We start from the raw sequence: 17,443 nt of genomic DNA, 5'->3' as shown, positions 1-17,443 counted from the left end.
GGCACTGATGGGCACAGATATGATGGCACTGGTGGGCACTGATAGGCGGCACTTGTGGGCACTGAGAGGTGGCACTGAAGGGCATTGATAGGTGGCACTGGTGCGCACTGAGAAGTGGCACTAATAGGTGTCATTGATAGGTGGCACTGATATCTGGCAGTGATGGGCACTGATAGGTGGCAGTGATGGGCACTCATGGGTGGCAGTGATGGGCACTGATGGGTGGCAGTAATGGGCACTGATAGGCAGCACTGCTAGGTGGCACTAATTGGCACCATTGGTTGGCATTGATAGGTGGAACTTGTGGGTATTGATAGGTGGCACTCATGGGCATTGATAGGTGGCACTGGTGGGCACTGTGGGCACTTTCAGGTGGCAATGAAAGGTGCCACTGGTAGAGGGTACTGACGGCACAGAGGAGGCAGAATTGCCTTTTTTCTCTTCGGGACAGATGTCCTTTACACATAAGTTGGTGATCAGCTTTTTTTTCTCTTCACGCTGAAAACTGATCACGTGGTAAGGGACCGGCCCCTCACTCGGATCTGTGATCACCCAAGTCTCAGTGACTTGGGTGATCACAGCGCGCGCCCTGCAGGGGCGCATGGGGAGTGCGCGAATGGGGAGGATATTTATTGACGTCCTCCCGGCATTTGGGTCCGCACTGTAGTCGTTATTCGGCTATAGTACAGGCCCCAAGTAGTTAAATACCAGGATTGCATTACATACAGAGTACAGAGCTGTAAACACAGAAACCAGATTGCTGTGTTTACAGGTGATTGTGGTCAGCGGGCACCAAGGGTCTGAGCCAGAGGTGGTGGATGGCACAATTATCAACTCATCCTCACATGCTTGCTGCCTCAACCGCTACAACATCTCTAAAATATGCCCCTTCCTAACCAATGACACCACAAAGCTCCTAATTTCCTCCCTGGTTGTTGCCAGACTCATCCATCTTACAAACCACTCAGTATCGGCGACCCCTGTCTGCTAATCCCTCCATTGGGTGCCACTCACCAAACAAATTAAATCCAAAATACTAACAATAATTTACAAAGCCATCCACAACTTGGCTCCCAGCTACATCACTAACCCAGTCTCAAAATGCCAACAAAATCTTTCTTTCCAAACCGCCCAGTATCGACTACCCCTCTCTGCTAATTCCTCCATTGGCTGCCACTCAACCAACAAATGAAATCCAAAACACTAGCAATAAAAGCCATCCACAACTAGGCCCCCAGCTACATCACTAACCTAGTCTCAAAATACCAACCAAATCGTTCTCTTCAAGCATCCCAAGACCTCCTGCTGTCTAGTTCCCTTGTCATCTTTTCCCACACTTGCCTCCAGGACTTCTCCCAGGCCTCTCCCATCCTTTGGAATTAGCTACCCCAATCTGTCTGAGTATCTCCTACTCTATCCACTTTTAGGCGATCCCTGCAAACGTTTCTTCACCTAACAACTGTACTTTTATTTTTCCATCAGCTTATCCCCCACAATTATTACCTATTGTATGACTTGACCCTCCCTCTTAGATTGTAAGCTCTAACGAGCAGGGCCCTCTGATTCCTCCTGTATTCTGACAAGCATTTCAATCCTAGGCCAATTTTTCTTCGTTCATCTACTCGCTGATTTCTTGTCTTTTTCTCCCTCCTCTTTTATTTATGCTCCCCTCGCCAGAACATCCAGGCTATTTTGTCACAAAGCGCTTTGGCACCACCGACCGGTGGTATATGTGCGCTTCACAAACAAATAGTAATAAATAAAATAAATAAATAAATAAATATTGAATTGTATTGCAACTGTACTGTTTGCCCTAACGTAAAGCGCTGCGCAAACTGTTAGCGCTATATACACTAAATCCTGTAAAATAATAATAATAATAAGTATCCTTTTCAAATTTTCTGGACCTAAATGTGTCTGGAGGTAGTTTAATGTAAATGAACAGTAAAGTCCATTTACATTTGGCCATCCATAGATCTAATATGGGTCCAGAAAGCACAATTTTAATGGAGCTAAACAATGAACAGATACAGGTGCCACAAAAGTAACATCCTTCCCTTTCCGATCCATTTCACCAGGTGATCTGTTGACAGATACCCAGCTGAATTGACTGAACTGCCCCCATGTACAAAAGGGTCTTCCAAATTGAACAGTGGGGTAGATTCACGAACGATTTACGCAGGCGTATCCATAGATATGCCGCGTAAATTCAAAGCTACGCCGGCGTATCTACTTTCTGTATTCAGAAAGCTAGATACGCCGACATTAGCCTAAGATACGACTGGCATAAGTCTCTTACGCCGTCGTATCTTAGGGTGCATTCTCACGCTGGCCGCTAGGTGGCACTCCTGTAGTTTTCAGCGTAGAGTATGCAAATTACCTACTTACGCCGATTCAGAAACGTACGTGCGCCCGGCGTTCGTTTTTTACGTCGTTTGCGTTAAGGCTTTTTCGGCGTTACGTTGCTCCTGCTATTAGGAGGCGCAACCAATGTTAAGTTTGGACGTCGTTCCCGCTTCGAAATTTGAATTTTTTACATCGTTTGCGTAAGTCATTCGCGAATAGGGCTGGACGTAATTTACATTCACGTCGAAACCAATACGTCGTTACGCCGTACTTGGAAGCAATACACACTGGGATATGTACACGGACGGTGCATGCGCCGTTCGTAAATCACGTCAATCACGTCAGGTCATCACATATTACCATAAAACACGCCCCCTTCCCCATTTGAATTACGCGCGCTTACGCCGGCCCCATTTACGCTACGCCGCCGCGACTTACGGAGCAAGTGCTTTGTGAATTCTGCACTTGCTCCTGTAAGTTGCAGAGGCTTAGTGTAAATACACTACGCTGCGCCACCGTAAATTATAGCGCAGCTACCTGAATCTACCCCAGTATCTTTACGTAAGGATAAAGTGGGAAAAAAGTTAAATAACTATCAGATTTTTGTTGCTGTGATGCCAGGACAAGAAATTAGGTGAACAAGCATCACTGAGACAGGGAGACCTAAACAGCAGCAATAGCTTGAAGAAGTTTGTAATGCTTCCCATACCTTTTTGTTTTTTTGTTAGTCTGACCTCGTTAGTGGCTTTATTTTTTTCTTGCTTTCTCAATGGTAGTGATAATATAAAAATTATACACATTTTTTCCATAAGCATTTCAATACCAGCATCATTTAAAATGCAGTAGCCCACAGGTCAAATTGGGTTTTGGGCTGTAATCATATTCATTTCAGCTGGTATCAGTAGAAGGAAGATTTCCCCTTACATTGGTGTCATTGGGAGGAAGATTGCTCATTACACTGGTGTCATAGGAAGACTTTGTCTTACATCGGTGTCAGTGGGAGGGGGCTGCCCCTTACATTGGCTTCAGTGACAGAGAGACTGCCCCTTAAATTATCTATCCTATGAGTACGTGGCGTGTACAGCCACATAACGCGTAAGGAGGAGAGCCGTTGGTGACGTCATCTCCGCTCGTGGACGAGAGCAGAGACAACCCTCGATACACGATACATGCTGACTGTTCAATATTGTACTGTAAGTGCATTTATTTATTAGGCTATGGAGCTTTTATTGTTTGTTTGTTGAGCGCCACCCATCCGGGGAGTGTGTACTGCTGTGAACCCTATACCTGGAAGAAGCAACAGGCTGGCTGTGAGACAGTGATCTTCTGAAGAATCTGCTGTGCTTGTCAAGTCAGCAGCATTATAGGCTTACTTTTAGCTATTTTAAGGTGAGAGGCTCAGGGAAACGGTGCACTTATTCTGCACTCTTGCACCGTGGGAACTTTGGTGGATTCCATTATTCCTGTATTTTGATTGGAGCACTTATGCACATTGAAATCAAGTTATTGATTGGAGCACTTTGTTGAAATTGATTTTGAACACTTAATCAATTATTCCATTTGCACGATTATGCACACTTTGTTATTATAACATTTTTTTCTATTATGCATGTTTTTATTTGCATCTAATATTTTCACTTTAAATTATTGATTGTTGCAGTGGACCTTGTGGTTCCACACACAGATTTCATTTGTCATCACTATTTATTTATCAATATTTTTAATACTTTTTATTATTATCTTATTTAGTGAGTTATTGCTTAATTTTGGGTGGTATTCTATATACCACCTATGTTATTCATATTTTCACTAAAATCACTCTTGTTACCCCCCTCATTATCCGGTTGATGTTTGGTGGGCAGTATTGAATTTGGAGTGAAACACATTTTTTCTGACTCACAGGGATTGTTAGTCCTACTTTTATATACGTGGTATAATATTATTCAATATTAATATTAAATTTATTTATTCGCAAGCGCCATTACCCCCCCTTTTTATTAACATATGATCAGTGTGTGAGCACTATTTAGTTGTGGCTGCTGCTTAGTTTTAATTAGTTTTAAATTTATTTTAGTTTATTTATTGCCTTAGTTAGTATGGTTTTGCGCATTCGTTTCCCCCATTATACACCCTTACATTGGTGTTAGTAGAAAGAAGACTGCACCTTACATTTCTGTCGATGGGAGGAAGGCTGCCCCTTACATTGGTATCTGTGGTAGAAAGACTGTACCTTACAATGGTGTTAGTGGTAGGAAAACTGGCCATTTACATTGTTGTCAGTAGTAGAAAGACTACTTCAGCATTGGTGTTAGAGGAAGGAAGACTGCCCCAGCACTAGTGTCAGTGGATACTAACCTGATAAATAAGAAGAGGTGTTTCATGTACTGAGTGTCGATGACCCCTGGGGACCAAACAGCAAGCTGAGTGTCTAAAGCCCCTGGGGACCAAACAGGAGTTTTAGGCCTTATACCCCAGGTACCTAGCGGCTGTCCAGAAATAATTTCCTCATTTTGCATTATCCTATGCATTGCCAGCACCCGTGGCTTCGGATCAGGTGGTGAGATTTTCCTGATTAGTATCCTTGAGCTGTGATTTTCTCTTTCGTTGGTTATATCTTGGTTTGAATATCTGGGGTTGCACTATGCATAGAAAAGTTGAGTTGGGAAGTTTGTATATAATTCTTCCCTCTTCCTATAAAATAAAAGTACCTTTGCCCAAGTATCCATATCTCCCAAACCTAATTTCTCATTCTGTAAAATGTTAGTTGCCTTGATCTCATGCTAACCCTCTAGCTTTAATACCTTCTGTCACTAACCCAGAACAAGTATACACATAAGGAGTTATGAATTTACTCTGGCTTTCCTGATCTGCACACTTCTAGGGCACTAGTAGCTCAGTTTAATAGCCAGGCAACAATATTTTTTTTTCCAGGATATTAGCAAAGGTAGCCTTGTTGCTTTAGAAGTTGAACTTCACTCTCTCAATCAACATTGACTATTTTTATTTCTTAGGCAGCTAGCATTAGTAAATTTATAGTAACATATATTATATTTACTTCAGAGGAGTAACTAGAATCTTCAGGGCCCCAGTGCAAAAAAACACAGATCCAGGGGCCCTTTAGTCCCATCACAAGGCCCTTTATTATGGTCCTGCAGTGGATCCCTTTTACATCCCTTTCACATGTTCTGCATTGGGCCCTCTTTCTGCTGTCTTGGCCCCCCACCACAGTGGCAGAATGCCAGGGCCCGGTTGTAAGTGCGACCTTTGTGATCCTGGTAGTTCTGCTACTGATGTCAGCAGGACTGTGAATGGTGTCAGTCAGTAGAGCAGTGGACAGTGTCAATATGGCAGTGGACTTTGTCAGTAATGTAGTGGATGTGGCCAGTAGGGCAGTGGACAAGGTTAGTTGTTTTTCAAAGAGGTCTGTTTAGACCCCAGATATTTCACCAAAGGGGGCTCCAAATTTTTATGAAATAAAACAGCCCTCAAGCTCCATCTCTGCAGCCTCAGCAGCACAGAACGAATGGACAGGAATATCTCTGTACAGGAGGGGGGCAGTATGACAGGGAGCAGTGTGACAGTGAGGGCAGTGTGATAAGAGGGAGGCAGTGAATTTATTTTCTAGGCTACCAGTCGTGAGCGAACTCAGAGAAGCAAATTTTACCTTACCTGGCAGGAACAACCTGGAGGCAAGAAGCTGAAGCCGGAGTCAGGGGGTGGTGCTGGGAGGCAGAGCTGGAGGTCTTAGCAACTGATGGCTGCCAGAAACACCTAGCACCAGGCTGGATAGGAGGGGAGGCTGGAGCAACATATAGGGGAACTGATGCCCTGCATTTTGCTCCTGCAGCCGCTAAATGCCTGCTTCTCCTCTTCTCCCTCCCGCAGCCATTCAGCGGCTGCAGGAGCAAAAGGCAGAGCATCAGTTTGCCTATATGCTACCCATCTCATCCAGGTGTAGATAAATGTGACAGGGGAGCCGCACGGGGCCCCCTAAAGGATGGTTGGGTCTGGTGCACTTACCCCATCTGGCTCCCCTTGCCTCCATGTGGACAGTATGGTGCTTTGGCTGCAACCGTGGGGCACATGGTCAGTGTACAGACTCAGCACATGGGAAATTTATTTTATTCTTTCCCTTAGCCGCCTAAGGGTAAATATATTTATCAATTACAATATTGTTAATACGGTTGATGTCTCTTTGCTGAGAGTGTCTTTGTTTTTTAACAACCTCACCTATACAACATATTTTAGTTTTAGAGCATCTCCTGTTCACCCCCTGAAGATGACCGCCCTCCACAGGGTCGAAACGCTTCAGGGTTATATTATGTATCATGTGCATCATGTTTGTATGATTAAGACCATGCCATGCTCTTGCTGGTTTGCCCTTGCGGCTTAACTTACAGTATGTACTGCTAATTCATGTATACATGTTTTTATTGTGACCATTCAGTTACCTTCTGTATTTTAGTATAACACACATGTTCTCTATGAGGCCTTGTACTCACGGCAGGACATGTCCGATGAAAACGGTCTGCAGACCGTTTCCATCGGACATGTCTGGCCGGGGACTGCCCGGGGACTTCTGTTCGATGGCTATACACACCATCGAACAGAAGCCCGCGCGTAAACATTACGCGGGGCGTGTCCGCGGTGTCGCCGCGTCGATGACGCGGTGTCGCCGCGACAATGACGCGGCGACGTGGGCGGGCCGCCTTAAATATGCTTCCACGCATGCGTCGAAGTCATTCGACGCATGCGAGGGATGCGGGCGGCAGGACATGTACGGTAGGTCTGTACAGACGACCGTACATGTCCGGGCGGACAGGTTTCCAGCGGACTGTTTTAAAACAAGTCCGGGAAACAGTTGTCCGCTGGAAACCTGTCCGATCCGTCCCAAAATGGTCCGCTCGGGCCAACACACGGCCAAACATGTCTGCTGAAACTGGTCTGCGGACCAGTTTCAGCAGACATGTTTGGTCGTGAGTACGGGGCCTGAGACGCATAAAACACTAATAAAACTTTTGTAACATTTTTACAACATTTATTATCATTATTTTTTGCTGCAACACAAAGCCCCCCCCCCCCCCCCCCCGGGGTAATTTTCCTTTTTCTTCTTGTACAACCATTGGGGGTGTGCAGCGTTATACCCACGCCCAGGTATCGCCTTTCCTTGCTAACATCTATGGTGGGCAATGCTTCTCGCAGTCTTCATCAGCAGCTTCCCTTGCTCGGTGGTGGCAGTGATGGCTTTCACTTCCCCTGCTCTCCACAGGCATTGCGTCGGCATCTGTTTTCTCCCTCCTCCTCTGCGGCCAATCAGAAAATGGGTCGTAGACCTGCTTCGGATTGGCCGGATTAAGGATCAGTATATCAATTGCGAATATTCATTCGCTGTTGTTACACCTGGGTGGGCTCATAGCGCAAAGCTCTGTGCCACTCTCCCACCCTATTTTGAAGCCTCTGGCTCTAATCAGGTGCTTCAAAAAAAAACCCCCCCTCCGCTGTAATTCATGTGCCTGGCATCCCCAAAGGGGCCGGACACATGAATAGGGTGTGGCGGCCGTGGATAGAGCATGGGGGTGGCAGCCATGGATAAAGGGGGGCTGCGCTACGGTGACCCTATTGGACGGGCCCGCCACTCGTTACGCCTTTGATTTACTTGTTTTAAACTTTTTTTTTACATTTCTTCAGTTACTTCCGGGTTTCCATGCCTAGGAGTCTTCAGGAGGGGAGGAGGGATTTCTCAGCTAAGCACACCCTCCAGCCTGCATGGCTGAGCTAAGGGCAGATGAATTCCAAGAAGTAAATGCTAAATGCCTTTACTCAAGATTGCCATGGCCAGAAAGTGTTTTTCAAAGTGATTTCTCAGCAAAATAAATCACAGAGACATGGATAGATGGATAGATGGATATGTTTGCTTTGAATATAAAAAAAATATATTAAATAGTGTTTTTTGTTTGTGGTGCTCAGATGCAGTGTAGTTCCGCTTCTTTAAGCTGCTGGAGGTGAACTGTCTAACTTACAATACAGAGAATTTTCTGTACTGTTTTATTGGACTGTATCCACTTGTATAAGGCACTTTTCCAACCTCAAACAATAGAAATTATAACTGATGCGTCACTGACTACAGAAGACAGCACCCTGAACACAAAGCAGTAGATTGTCAAGTAGCATATGATGGAAAGGTACATATCTCTGAGTGCCAGGATCAGCTTCCCAATAACAAAGATAAATTGTTATAAAGAAGATAAGAGATCATTTACCTTTAAACTATTTGCAGAAGGATTTACTTTATATTGGCTCAAAATACCAAATGATTATCAAATGTTTATTTAACTGATTATAAAATTAAGGTACTTTGTTGTGCCTAAACAATGTCTGGAACTACAACAGCCCTTTAGTTGTAAAACTTTTTACTGCATTGTCAATGTAGGATATAGCCCAGGGCAACAACGTCAACAGTCAACCAAACTCCAAGTTGCTGAAACGTATGTCTGTATATTTAGAACTAAACGGCGGCAGTATAGAATGACACCCTACACTTTTAGCTCTTTTTAGTTCTAAGTGTACTGATTCAGAACCTGCACACTGTATTTCAACCTTTCTGCCTTTCGCACACCTACAGTAGGGGGTTATTTATCACTTTGTACTACAAGTGCAAACGACAAGTGCAAAGTGCACTTAAAATTGCACTGAAAGTACACTTGAAAGTGCTGTCGCTGTAGATCCGAGGGGGACATGCAAGGAAAGTAAAAAACAGCAGTTTCGCTTGCACATGATTGGATAATAAAATCAGCACAGTTTCCCCTCATTTCAGATTAACCCCTCAGATTTACAGGGACTGCACTTCCAAGTGCACTTTCAATGCAATTTCAAGTGCACTTTGCACTTGTAGTGCAAAGTGGATTTGCCTTTCATAAATAACCACCATCATAAGTTGAGTCCCCCACTCTCCCTTACATCACAGTGCACCCCCCTTTTCTTATGCTGCTGCTAGGAAGAAGCTGGATGCATTGTTTGAAACAGAAAGTGATGCCGCGTACACACAACCATTTTTCGGGTTCTAAAAAATGACGTTTTTAAGGGTCTAGAAAAAACTATGTTTTTTTCAACCCGATCATTAAAATGGCCTTGCCTACACACGATCGTGAAAAAAAAATGCTCTAGCAAAGCGTAGTGACGTACAACACGTACAACGGCACTATAAAGGGGAAGTTCCATTCGGATGGCGCCACCCCTGGGGCTGCTTTAGCTGATTTTGTGTTAGTAAAAGACGATTCGCGCTTTTCAGTCTGTTACTGCGTGATGAATGTGCTTTGCTCCATTACTAACGCTAGTTTTACCAGAACAAGCGCTCCCGTCTCATAACTTGCTTCTGAGCATGCGTGTTTTTTTCACGTCATTAAAGCACACACACGACCATTTTTTACAACCTTAAAAACGACAACGTTAAAAACGTTGTGAAAAAATAGAGCGCGGCGTCACATGATCCTGCGTCGGGTTGCCATGGTGATCCTCCGTCCACTCTATTTTATAGCGGGCGTCACGTAGCTTCCCGTATCCGCTGAAGAAGTCCCCGCCCACAGGGACGCAACGCGTACGGAGCTCAGGATAGCGCAGTGACGTCACCCGCGACTAACGTTCATCTGCTTTTTACATGCTGATCAAGCTAGCACTGGCTGAGTGCTCTGTTTGTAAGTTTACTACTGTTCTCATTTATTAAATGTTCTGTCGTTTCGGAGAGCACTATGGTACTGTCATTTGTCATTTCATGATAAATGCCTACTGACAGAATCTTTCTGACACCACTACATATGCCAAAAGGATTTGGACTCATCATATCACCTAATATACCCGTAAGGGAATGCTGTTTTGACCCTTTCATTGTTGGGTCCACGCTGTGAGGTGAGCGGCCAATTGATCTATACTGGTAGAGGTGTTTTCACATTACACGAAGATCTCTGCATGTTCTAGTATTTACACTGAAGATCCCACGGAGGGTGTTTTATTGTTTATATTATGGATTGTTCTTTTAGCACTGCACCATCTACTTTATATAGAAATATATATATATATATATATATATATATATATATATATATATATACATATATATACATATATATATATATATGAGGTGCAAGGTCCACATGAAATAGCCTGGAGGGCCAGATTCGGCCCACAGGCATTGTGTTTCACACCTGTGATTTAGAGTGCTACTAAACCTAGAACCTTGCATTCACTATACAGGCAGTTCCCGAGTTACAAACATCCAAACTTCAAATGACTCCTACTTATAAACGGAGGGAGACAACAGGAAGTGAGAGGAAATCTACCCCTAGGAATGGAAATTCACTCCTGTAAGGCCCCGTACACACGTCCGAGAAACTCGACGAGCAAAACACATCGTTTTGCTTGTCGAGTTCCTTGTGAAGCCGCCGAGGATCTCGGCGAGCCAAGTTTCCCCATTGACTAATGAGGGAATAGAGAACATGTTCTCTATTTGGCTCGACGAGTTCCTCGTCGGCTTCCTCAGCCAAAAGTGTACACACGACCGGGTTTCTCGGCAGAATACGGCTCCGATCGAGTTTCTGGCTGAATTCTGCCGAGAAACTCGGTCGTGTGTACGGGGCCTTAAGCGTTATCATGGGGAAAACATCTCTCAAATGGAGCTTTATCACCAAACCTTGTTTCCACAAATACCCAAAATGATCAAAATCCAATTGTCATTGGGACAGAATGTGAGGTGAAATCTTCTGAACAGGGGCACAGACAGCAAAACAAATGTTACGGGGGGTAACCCTTCCCTAAGCTATCCAAAAATCTTTAAATAAATGTTTTGGGCTGGAGCTACACTTAAAAAATATACCTGTTCCAACTTACATACAAATTTAACTTAAGAACAAACCTACAGATCTTGTTTATAACCCGTCCACTGTCTGTATCTGGTCTCCCACAGTACACAGAACATGGAAATGCGATTATTTTAGTAAATATAAACTGCTAAATACCTTTTCTCATCAGCAGTATATAGCAGTCTTGTGACTTCTATCAGTGTCTGGTTAAAGCTTGTAGGATGAGTTTTCATTCCGCTCTGACTGTCGTATGAGGCTGCAGAGCCCCTGTAGGTGACGGGGGGGTGGAGGAAGGCACCGCGGAAGTGATGTACCTTGCCGTTGGGCCGTGGGATGGAAGTCTCTGATAAAATTTACAGAAAAGTATGAAAAAAAAATTATCCAAAAACGATGGTGGATGAGGTGTGCCTATGTTTACCAAGGAGTTCAATTTGCCTGAAACTCCTGGGATTCACTCAAGAAAGAGTCAGTTTTCTTGATGATTGGACTAGGTCCTTGAAAGCTTTTTGTTTGATGCTGATTTTTACTATGTATTAAAATAATAGTTATAATAACTTTTGAAATTGGTTCTAACTGCTATAAGAAAACAAGCTAAAACAATGCCCTGTTTAAGTACCGTAATACAGAATGCAATCCTGCTTGAAATGCTGAGAAGCCATTTTATTTTTAAAGTACAGGGTATTTTTTTCAGCTGATACAAACACATACTGATATAAAAAATATAAACATTAAAATAAAAACGAATACAAAATAAAATATTAAAATAATTATTTGACAGACATTAGTCTATAAAACGGATAAATTGGATTTATTTACAATATATAACACCTTAAGAGTATACATTACATTGGAAGGTCAAAAATGATGACAGTTCTGTGAGCAAAATCTCTAACTTCTTACAATATTAGGACACCATGGTTAAGGAACGATACCCTAAGATGTTTTCTTCTGTAACACGTCCTCTTGCCTTGGAGTTGGGCTTTATTTTTTGTTTGTCTTTTACTTAAAATGTACAGTATTTAAAACAACAAGATTATCTAAGACTACTCCGTCTACAGGATGACAACATTGCCATATGATTTCATTGCAGAACGAACAGCATTGACACCCAGTTACAGGAAGTGAAAAAAGATCAACCGATTATAAAATACAAAACAATTGAAAAAAAATAAATTGCTGCTAAAATGCTAATGAAAGACTGCATATATGTAATTTTTTATTTTATAAAAGAACTGTAAAGGCTCCACCACCCCACTCATATGTAATGTGACATTTATATAATGTGGTAAGAAAAAGAAACTTTAAATAACTTTAAATAATGTAAATAATGTAAATGGACAGGTTCTTCCCAGGACACACCAGCAGCCATGGGTTCAGTGCAGCTTGCTTGTGTGAATGTGCCCTAACACAAACCCGTATTCACCTCTGTAGCTGTAGGCATTGTGAGGAAATGTATCTGCAAAGTTCACCAAGTGCACTAAACATTTAGCTCTTTACCGGTTATTTGTTTACCTATCCAGAATCTTGGCAGCCTGTCAGCCTAAACACACAGCAGATGCTTCTAAACTGTTAGGGCCCTTTCACAAGGGCGGCATTTGTTCCGATGAGCAGTGGATTTATGAACAGATGCCCTGCTGAATCAGAGCCAAACAGTATCTGTTCAGTCTTCCCTCATGGAGTTTAACAGACCCATTTCAGGTCTGCACTTGGTACCTGTTGGCATGCAACTCTTGGCATCCTTTGCCCAACCTAATAAACAAATACAGAGGACGTTTTATTGTCTTGTAGAAGTGAAAAGTATTCATTTCTGCAAAGATCTACTTGAGCTTTTTTTTTTTTAGCCCATAAGCGACAAACATACAGCCTCATACAGCCTATTTTTAAATCCTAAATATACAAGAAGTAATTTTTTACAGGAAACCTGACCGCAGTCACAATAATAGTACATATGTTCCCTTTTTGGTACTCTACAAAGTAAAAGCAAATTCCAGGCTATTCTCCATCTGAGGCCAACAGAGATGCATATTTTTCTGACATTGTCTTATTCACTTGTTTGTGGTGAATAGTCCTTCTGCGTTGCCACTGGCGGATAGAATTCTGGGCCTCCACGCTGAGCTGTCTTGATACAGTATTGAAGGTGCTTATGTGATACAAAGCTCCAAACAAAGTAGTCAGATAATAGCCCCCTGGAAATAAAATATGAGTCTTAGAATGGGGTACAAAAAGATAAAAAGGGAAATTTGTGTTGCTGAGTTCATTGTTAACATAAGCTCAATATGCATGAGCCACCTTGGTCAATTTAATATAAAAAAAAAATCTACTACCGTGTTTCCTCCGAAATAAGCCTGGGTCTTAAATTAATTTTGGCAACAAAAAACACAGTAGGGCTTATTTTCGGGGTAGGTCTTATCATGCAATGTACTGTCTTCTCTCCGCCTCTCCCTCCCTGCCTGACAGGAATTCCCAGTGTGAACTGAGTTAAAATGCTTGTAAAATCCTATTAACAACTCTATTACAGTATTATATAATGTACAATGTGTATATTTCTTCAATATAGTTGTGCCAAATACCTTTGTTACAGCGCCGCTCTGCACTTCTGTGACCCACCAGAGATCTTCCCCGCAATTATATTGCAGAAACACAAACATTGTACATTTACTACTGTAATAGAGTTAATTATAGGATTTTACAAGCATTTTAAACTAGGGCTTATTTTCGGGGTAGGGCTTATATTGCAGCCCTCTTTGAAAATAACGCTAGGTGTTAGTTTCGGGGCAGATCTTATTTTCGGGGAAACACGGTAAAGTGACAGGTATAAATTGCAGGCACCTATAGGCTTTAGTGCCCTAGCTATGCCTGAATGCCAAGCTTTTTTGATCGACCCAAGCTCCAGCACTTCCTGATAGTGTAAAATCCTGTCCGGCCCCCTCCGATAAATTCCCTTTGGCAAGTTAGACAGCCCATCACAGAAATGAGCCAATAGGAATGTATTGGGGATCGGAGGTTGCTGGGTACGGTCGGACACTGCCACTGTGTGAAAGCTATGGAGCTTTGCCCATGCAGACACATAGTTATGAAAATAATGCTTTACAGCTATGTATTTAAATGGAACCAGTCAGTAACACTAGGGTTCTAAGCAGGCAATAACAGAATGCACTCCCTGAGTGATGCCTCTGCATTGATTTAGGCGACCCCTCTAGCATAGGGGGAACCCTGAAAATTGGGTCTCTGACTATAATAGGCTAGTTTGGACACTTACTGAAAGTGTTGAAGGCTTACCTGCTCCATCTTGTTTTTTGTCTGTTGGCCAGCTATCACAGTTATAGTGACTAAGTTGCCCTAAAAAGTTCTTTAAAAACTAAAGGTAAAGTTGTTCTTTAATAAATTGCCCAATCCCCCTAAGGCAGTCTGGGATATACTTACCTTCGACACTGATCCAGCAATCTTACCTCCAACATGTATCCTCTGACACAGTCCATACTCCAATCAACAACTGGAGGCCACCATGAGTATAGTTTCCAATAGGGACACAGTGCGCATATGCAGAATACAGAGGAGCTTGCCAGGACTATGTTGGAGATATGATCACTCAACCAGGGCTGAAGGCAAGTATAATCTCAAGTTGTCAGCACTCAATGGGGTAGGGAGATTTATTAAAGGACAACTTTGCTAAAGGTAATGTCCTTTAAAAGCTCTGAACCTGCAAAGAATAACACCATACTGGCTAATCCCCAGCTAAAACTTCCAGGAGTGTCGATCTCTTGGGCCCCCCGCTGTTCTCAGTATTTTCTTCTGCTAACCTCCTGTCATTGCTGTATCCTGTAATGTGGGGATGTCAGCAGGGGGAGCAACTAAGGTGCTGTGGGGGACCAGGGAAGAAACTTTAGCTGGGGATTATCCAGCACTGGGGTGATGTTAATCAGCATGGACAGAAGGAGAGGTAAGCATTTCTTTTGCAGGCCTATAACTTAAAGGGGGTTATTTACGAAAGGCAAATCCACTTGCAAACTACAAGTGCAAAGTGCACTTGAAAGGAAAATAAAAAACAGCAACAGCATTTTAGCTGGCACATGATTGGATTTTAAAATCAGCAGAGCTTCCCCTCATTTCAGATCTACCACTCAGATTTACATCGACTGCACTTCCAAGTGCACTTTCAAGTGCAAAGTGGATTTGTCTTTTCGTAAATAACCCCCAAAGTGTCACTAAACCCACATCATAGAAATACTATCGTTAAATGGTGTATTACATGCTATTCATACTGAGTCACTATGAGATTTGTTTCCTGTATTCTTAAAAAAAAACATGATTAATCCTGCTGTTCTCTATCTCCACCTTCTGTTCATGTCCCCTATTCAGCTGGGGATTATGCAGCTGTGGTGGCAACTCTGCACATGCTCAGTTTTCAGTGAGTTTCTATGCTGAGCATTTCCTCCCTATCACATGCGAGCAGCCCATGTGACTACAGAGTCACACATGTGAGCATATACACAGTGGTAAATGACAGCCCACTTCCTCTCTCCTCCTCCATGCCCACAATGGGAATGGGATATTACATATAGATTGATGGAGAAATCACCTCCTTCTTATTATAAGACAAAGGCTGGAAGGGGAGGGGGGGGTCACAGCATGCGACTGGCTCAAATCTGCCCACACCCGTGAGGATCCGTACATGTGTATCCACTTGCTCAGCGGGGATCGCTCCACAGAGTGCAGGGACCGCCCTGTCAGATCTCCGCTCTCCCCTATGGGGGAATCGGATGAACACGGACCGTCTGTCCGTGTTGACCAGATCCGCTCTGCAGACGGATGGAAAAATAGGATTTTTCTTTCGACTGCAGAATCGGAGCATTGCGGACACTGATGAGATCGGGTGTCAGTGGATATTCATCCGCTGACACCCACTATCTCATAGGGATTAATGTATGTCCGTATTTCATCCGTAAATGGATGGATGAAAAAGCGGACATACAGTCCGCATGTGTGAAAGGGGCCTTAATCATGTGGGGAAATCACCACAATGTGGGACACCTAAAGCATTTAAAACCCAACAAAAGTTATAACTTTTACACACTCTACCTCACTCAATTACTTATCACAAGTGAAGGTAAATCTCTCTTAACTTTATGCTCTGTTCACGTCTCAACGTTCCGAATTGTGGGCAAAATCGCAGCGATTCTGCCTGTGATTTGCAATAGCGTTGTCAGTTGATTTTAATAGCACCCCAAACCTGGCGCAATTTTTCCATGATTTGTCGGGTCAACAATCTTGGTAAAAACGCATGTTGCCCAAAAGAAATACAGGAGTTTCCTTTGGGCGACGGGTGTCCCACGATTCTATTTGTGCATTTTTACCACAATTTTCGCCCCCCATCCGCGGAGATGTGAACGGAGCTTAAGTGAAAAAAAGGCTGGAATTATACTTGAATGAATTTATGCAGGGAAACCAAAAAGACAAAAAAAGAAAGAGAAGCTAATGTGTGTGTGATCTCTTGACAATCAACTGAAATAGAATGTATCTCACCTTCTCCTTGGAGCTGTAAAGGATCCAAAAGTTCCATCATATACTCCACATCCACCTGAAGAGAAGTGAGGTCACATCCCAGCAGCACATTAATCAGAACTGGTAAGAAGTCATCTGCACCAAAAGCCTCTGGGAGAAAAAAATGAAACATTGTTGTCAATATTCTAAGTTTATTTAAAGTAATACTAAACACACACTATTTAATTTTCATTATCCCTTCTATTTCTGTATGTGGATGATGGCACTCTGAATATTTTAATAATAATAATAAAAAAAAAAAAATCTAAGTACATTTTAACTATGTGATATACAGCTGTCACGTGACCCAGATCTTTCCCAGCCTGTCTGTAGAGAATCATAAGCAGGAGGAACTTCTAGTCCTCTGCTACTGATCACATGTTCAAAATAAAATAAAAACAGCCTTTGCCATGCACAGTAAAAATAAATAAATAATATCAATAAACTGTTTTAAAATGCCATAAAAATATATATTTGAAATAAAATAACTTGGTGTGGGCGAATTTCTACCAATCACAAGCTGTGTCACGCCCCTCCAACCTGTGTCTTAGAATAAGTGGGAGGTGAAGTCACCATTAATCTAAATGTAATATGCCACTCCCATTGTGATTATCTGGTTAGTGGGCATGAAGGAGGAGGGAGGGAGTGGACTGTCATTTACCACTGTATATACACCCACATGTGAGACTCTGTAGTCACATGGG

General features: G+C 42.8%; 1 protein-coding gene across 2 annotated transcripts in view; it reads right to left on the bottom strand.

Moving 5' to 3' along the window:
• Window positions 1-11,983: 11,983 nt before the first annotated feature.
• Window positions 11,984-17,443, bottom strand: part of LOC120926996 (ras and Rab interactor 3-like) — a 45,740-nt gene continuing 40,280 nt past the window's right edge. For both annotated transcript variants that reach the window (XM_040337362.1, XM_040337361.1), the window contains exons 5-6: window positions 16,722-16,850; window positions 11,984-13,384 (exon numbers count right to left, since the gene is read on the bottom strand). In XM_040337362.1, the coding sequence (XP_040193296.1) occupies window positions 13,191-13,384; window positions 16,722-16,850 (323 nt within the window). In that variant the 3' untranslated portion in view covers window positions 11,984-13,190. The remainder of the gene's footprint in view (window positions 13,385-16,721; window positions 16,851-17,443) is intronic.

This window comes from Rana temporaria, chromosome 2 (genome assembly GCF_905171775.1).
Source record: "Rana temporaria chromosome 2, aRanTem1.1, whole genome shotgun sequence".
Lineage (NCBI taxonomy): Eukaryota > Metazoa > Chordata > Amphibia > Anura > Ranidae > Rana > Rana temporaria.
The sequence above is the reverse complement of the archived record's forward strand: the minus strand, read 5'-3'. Positions and strand labels throughout refer to the sequence as shown.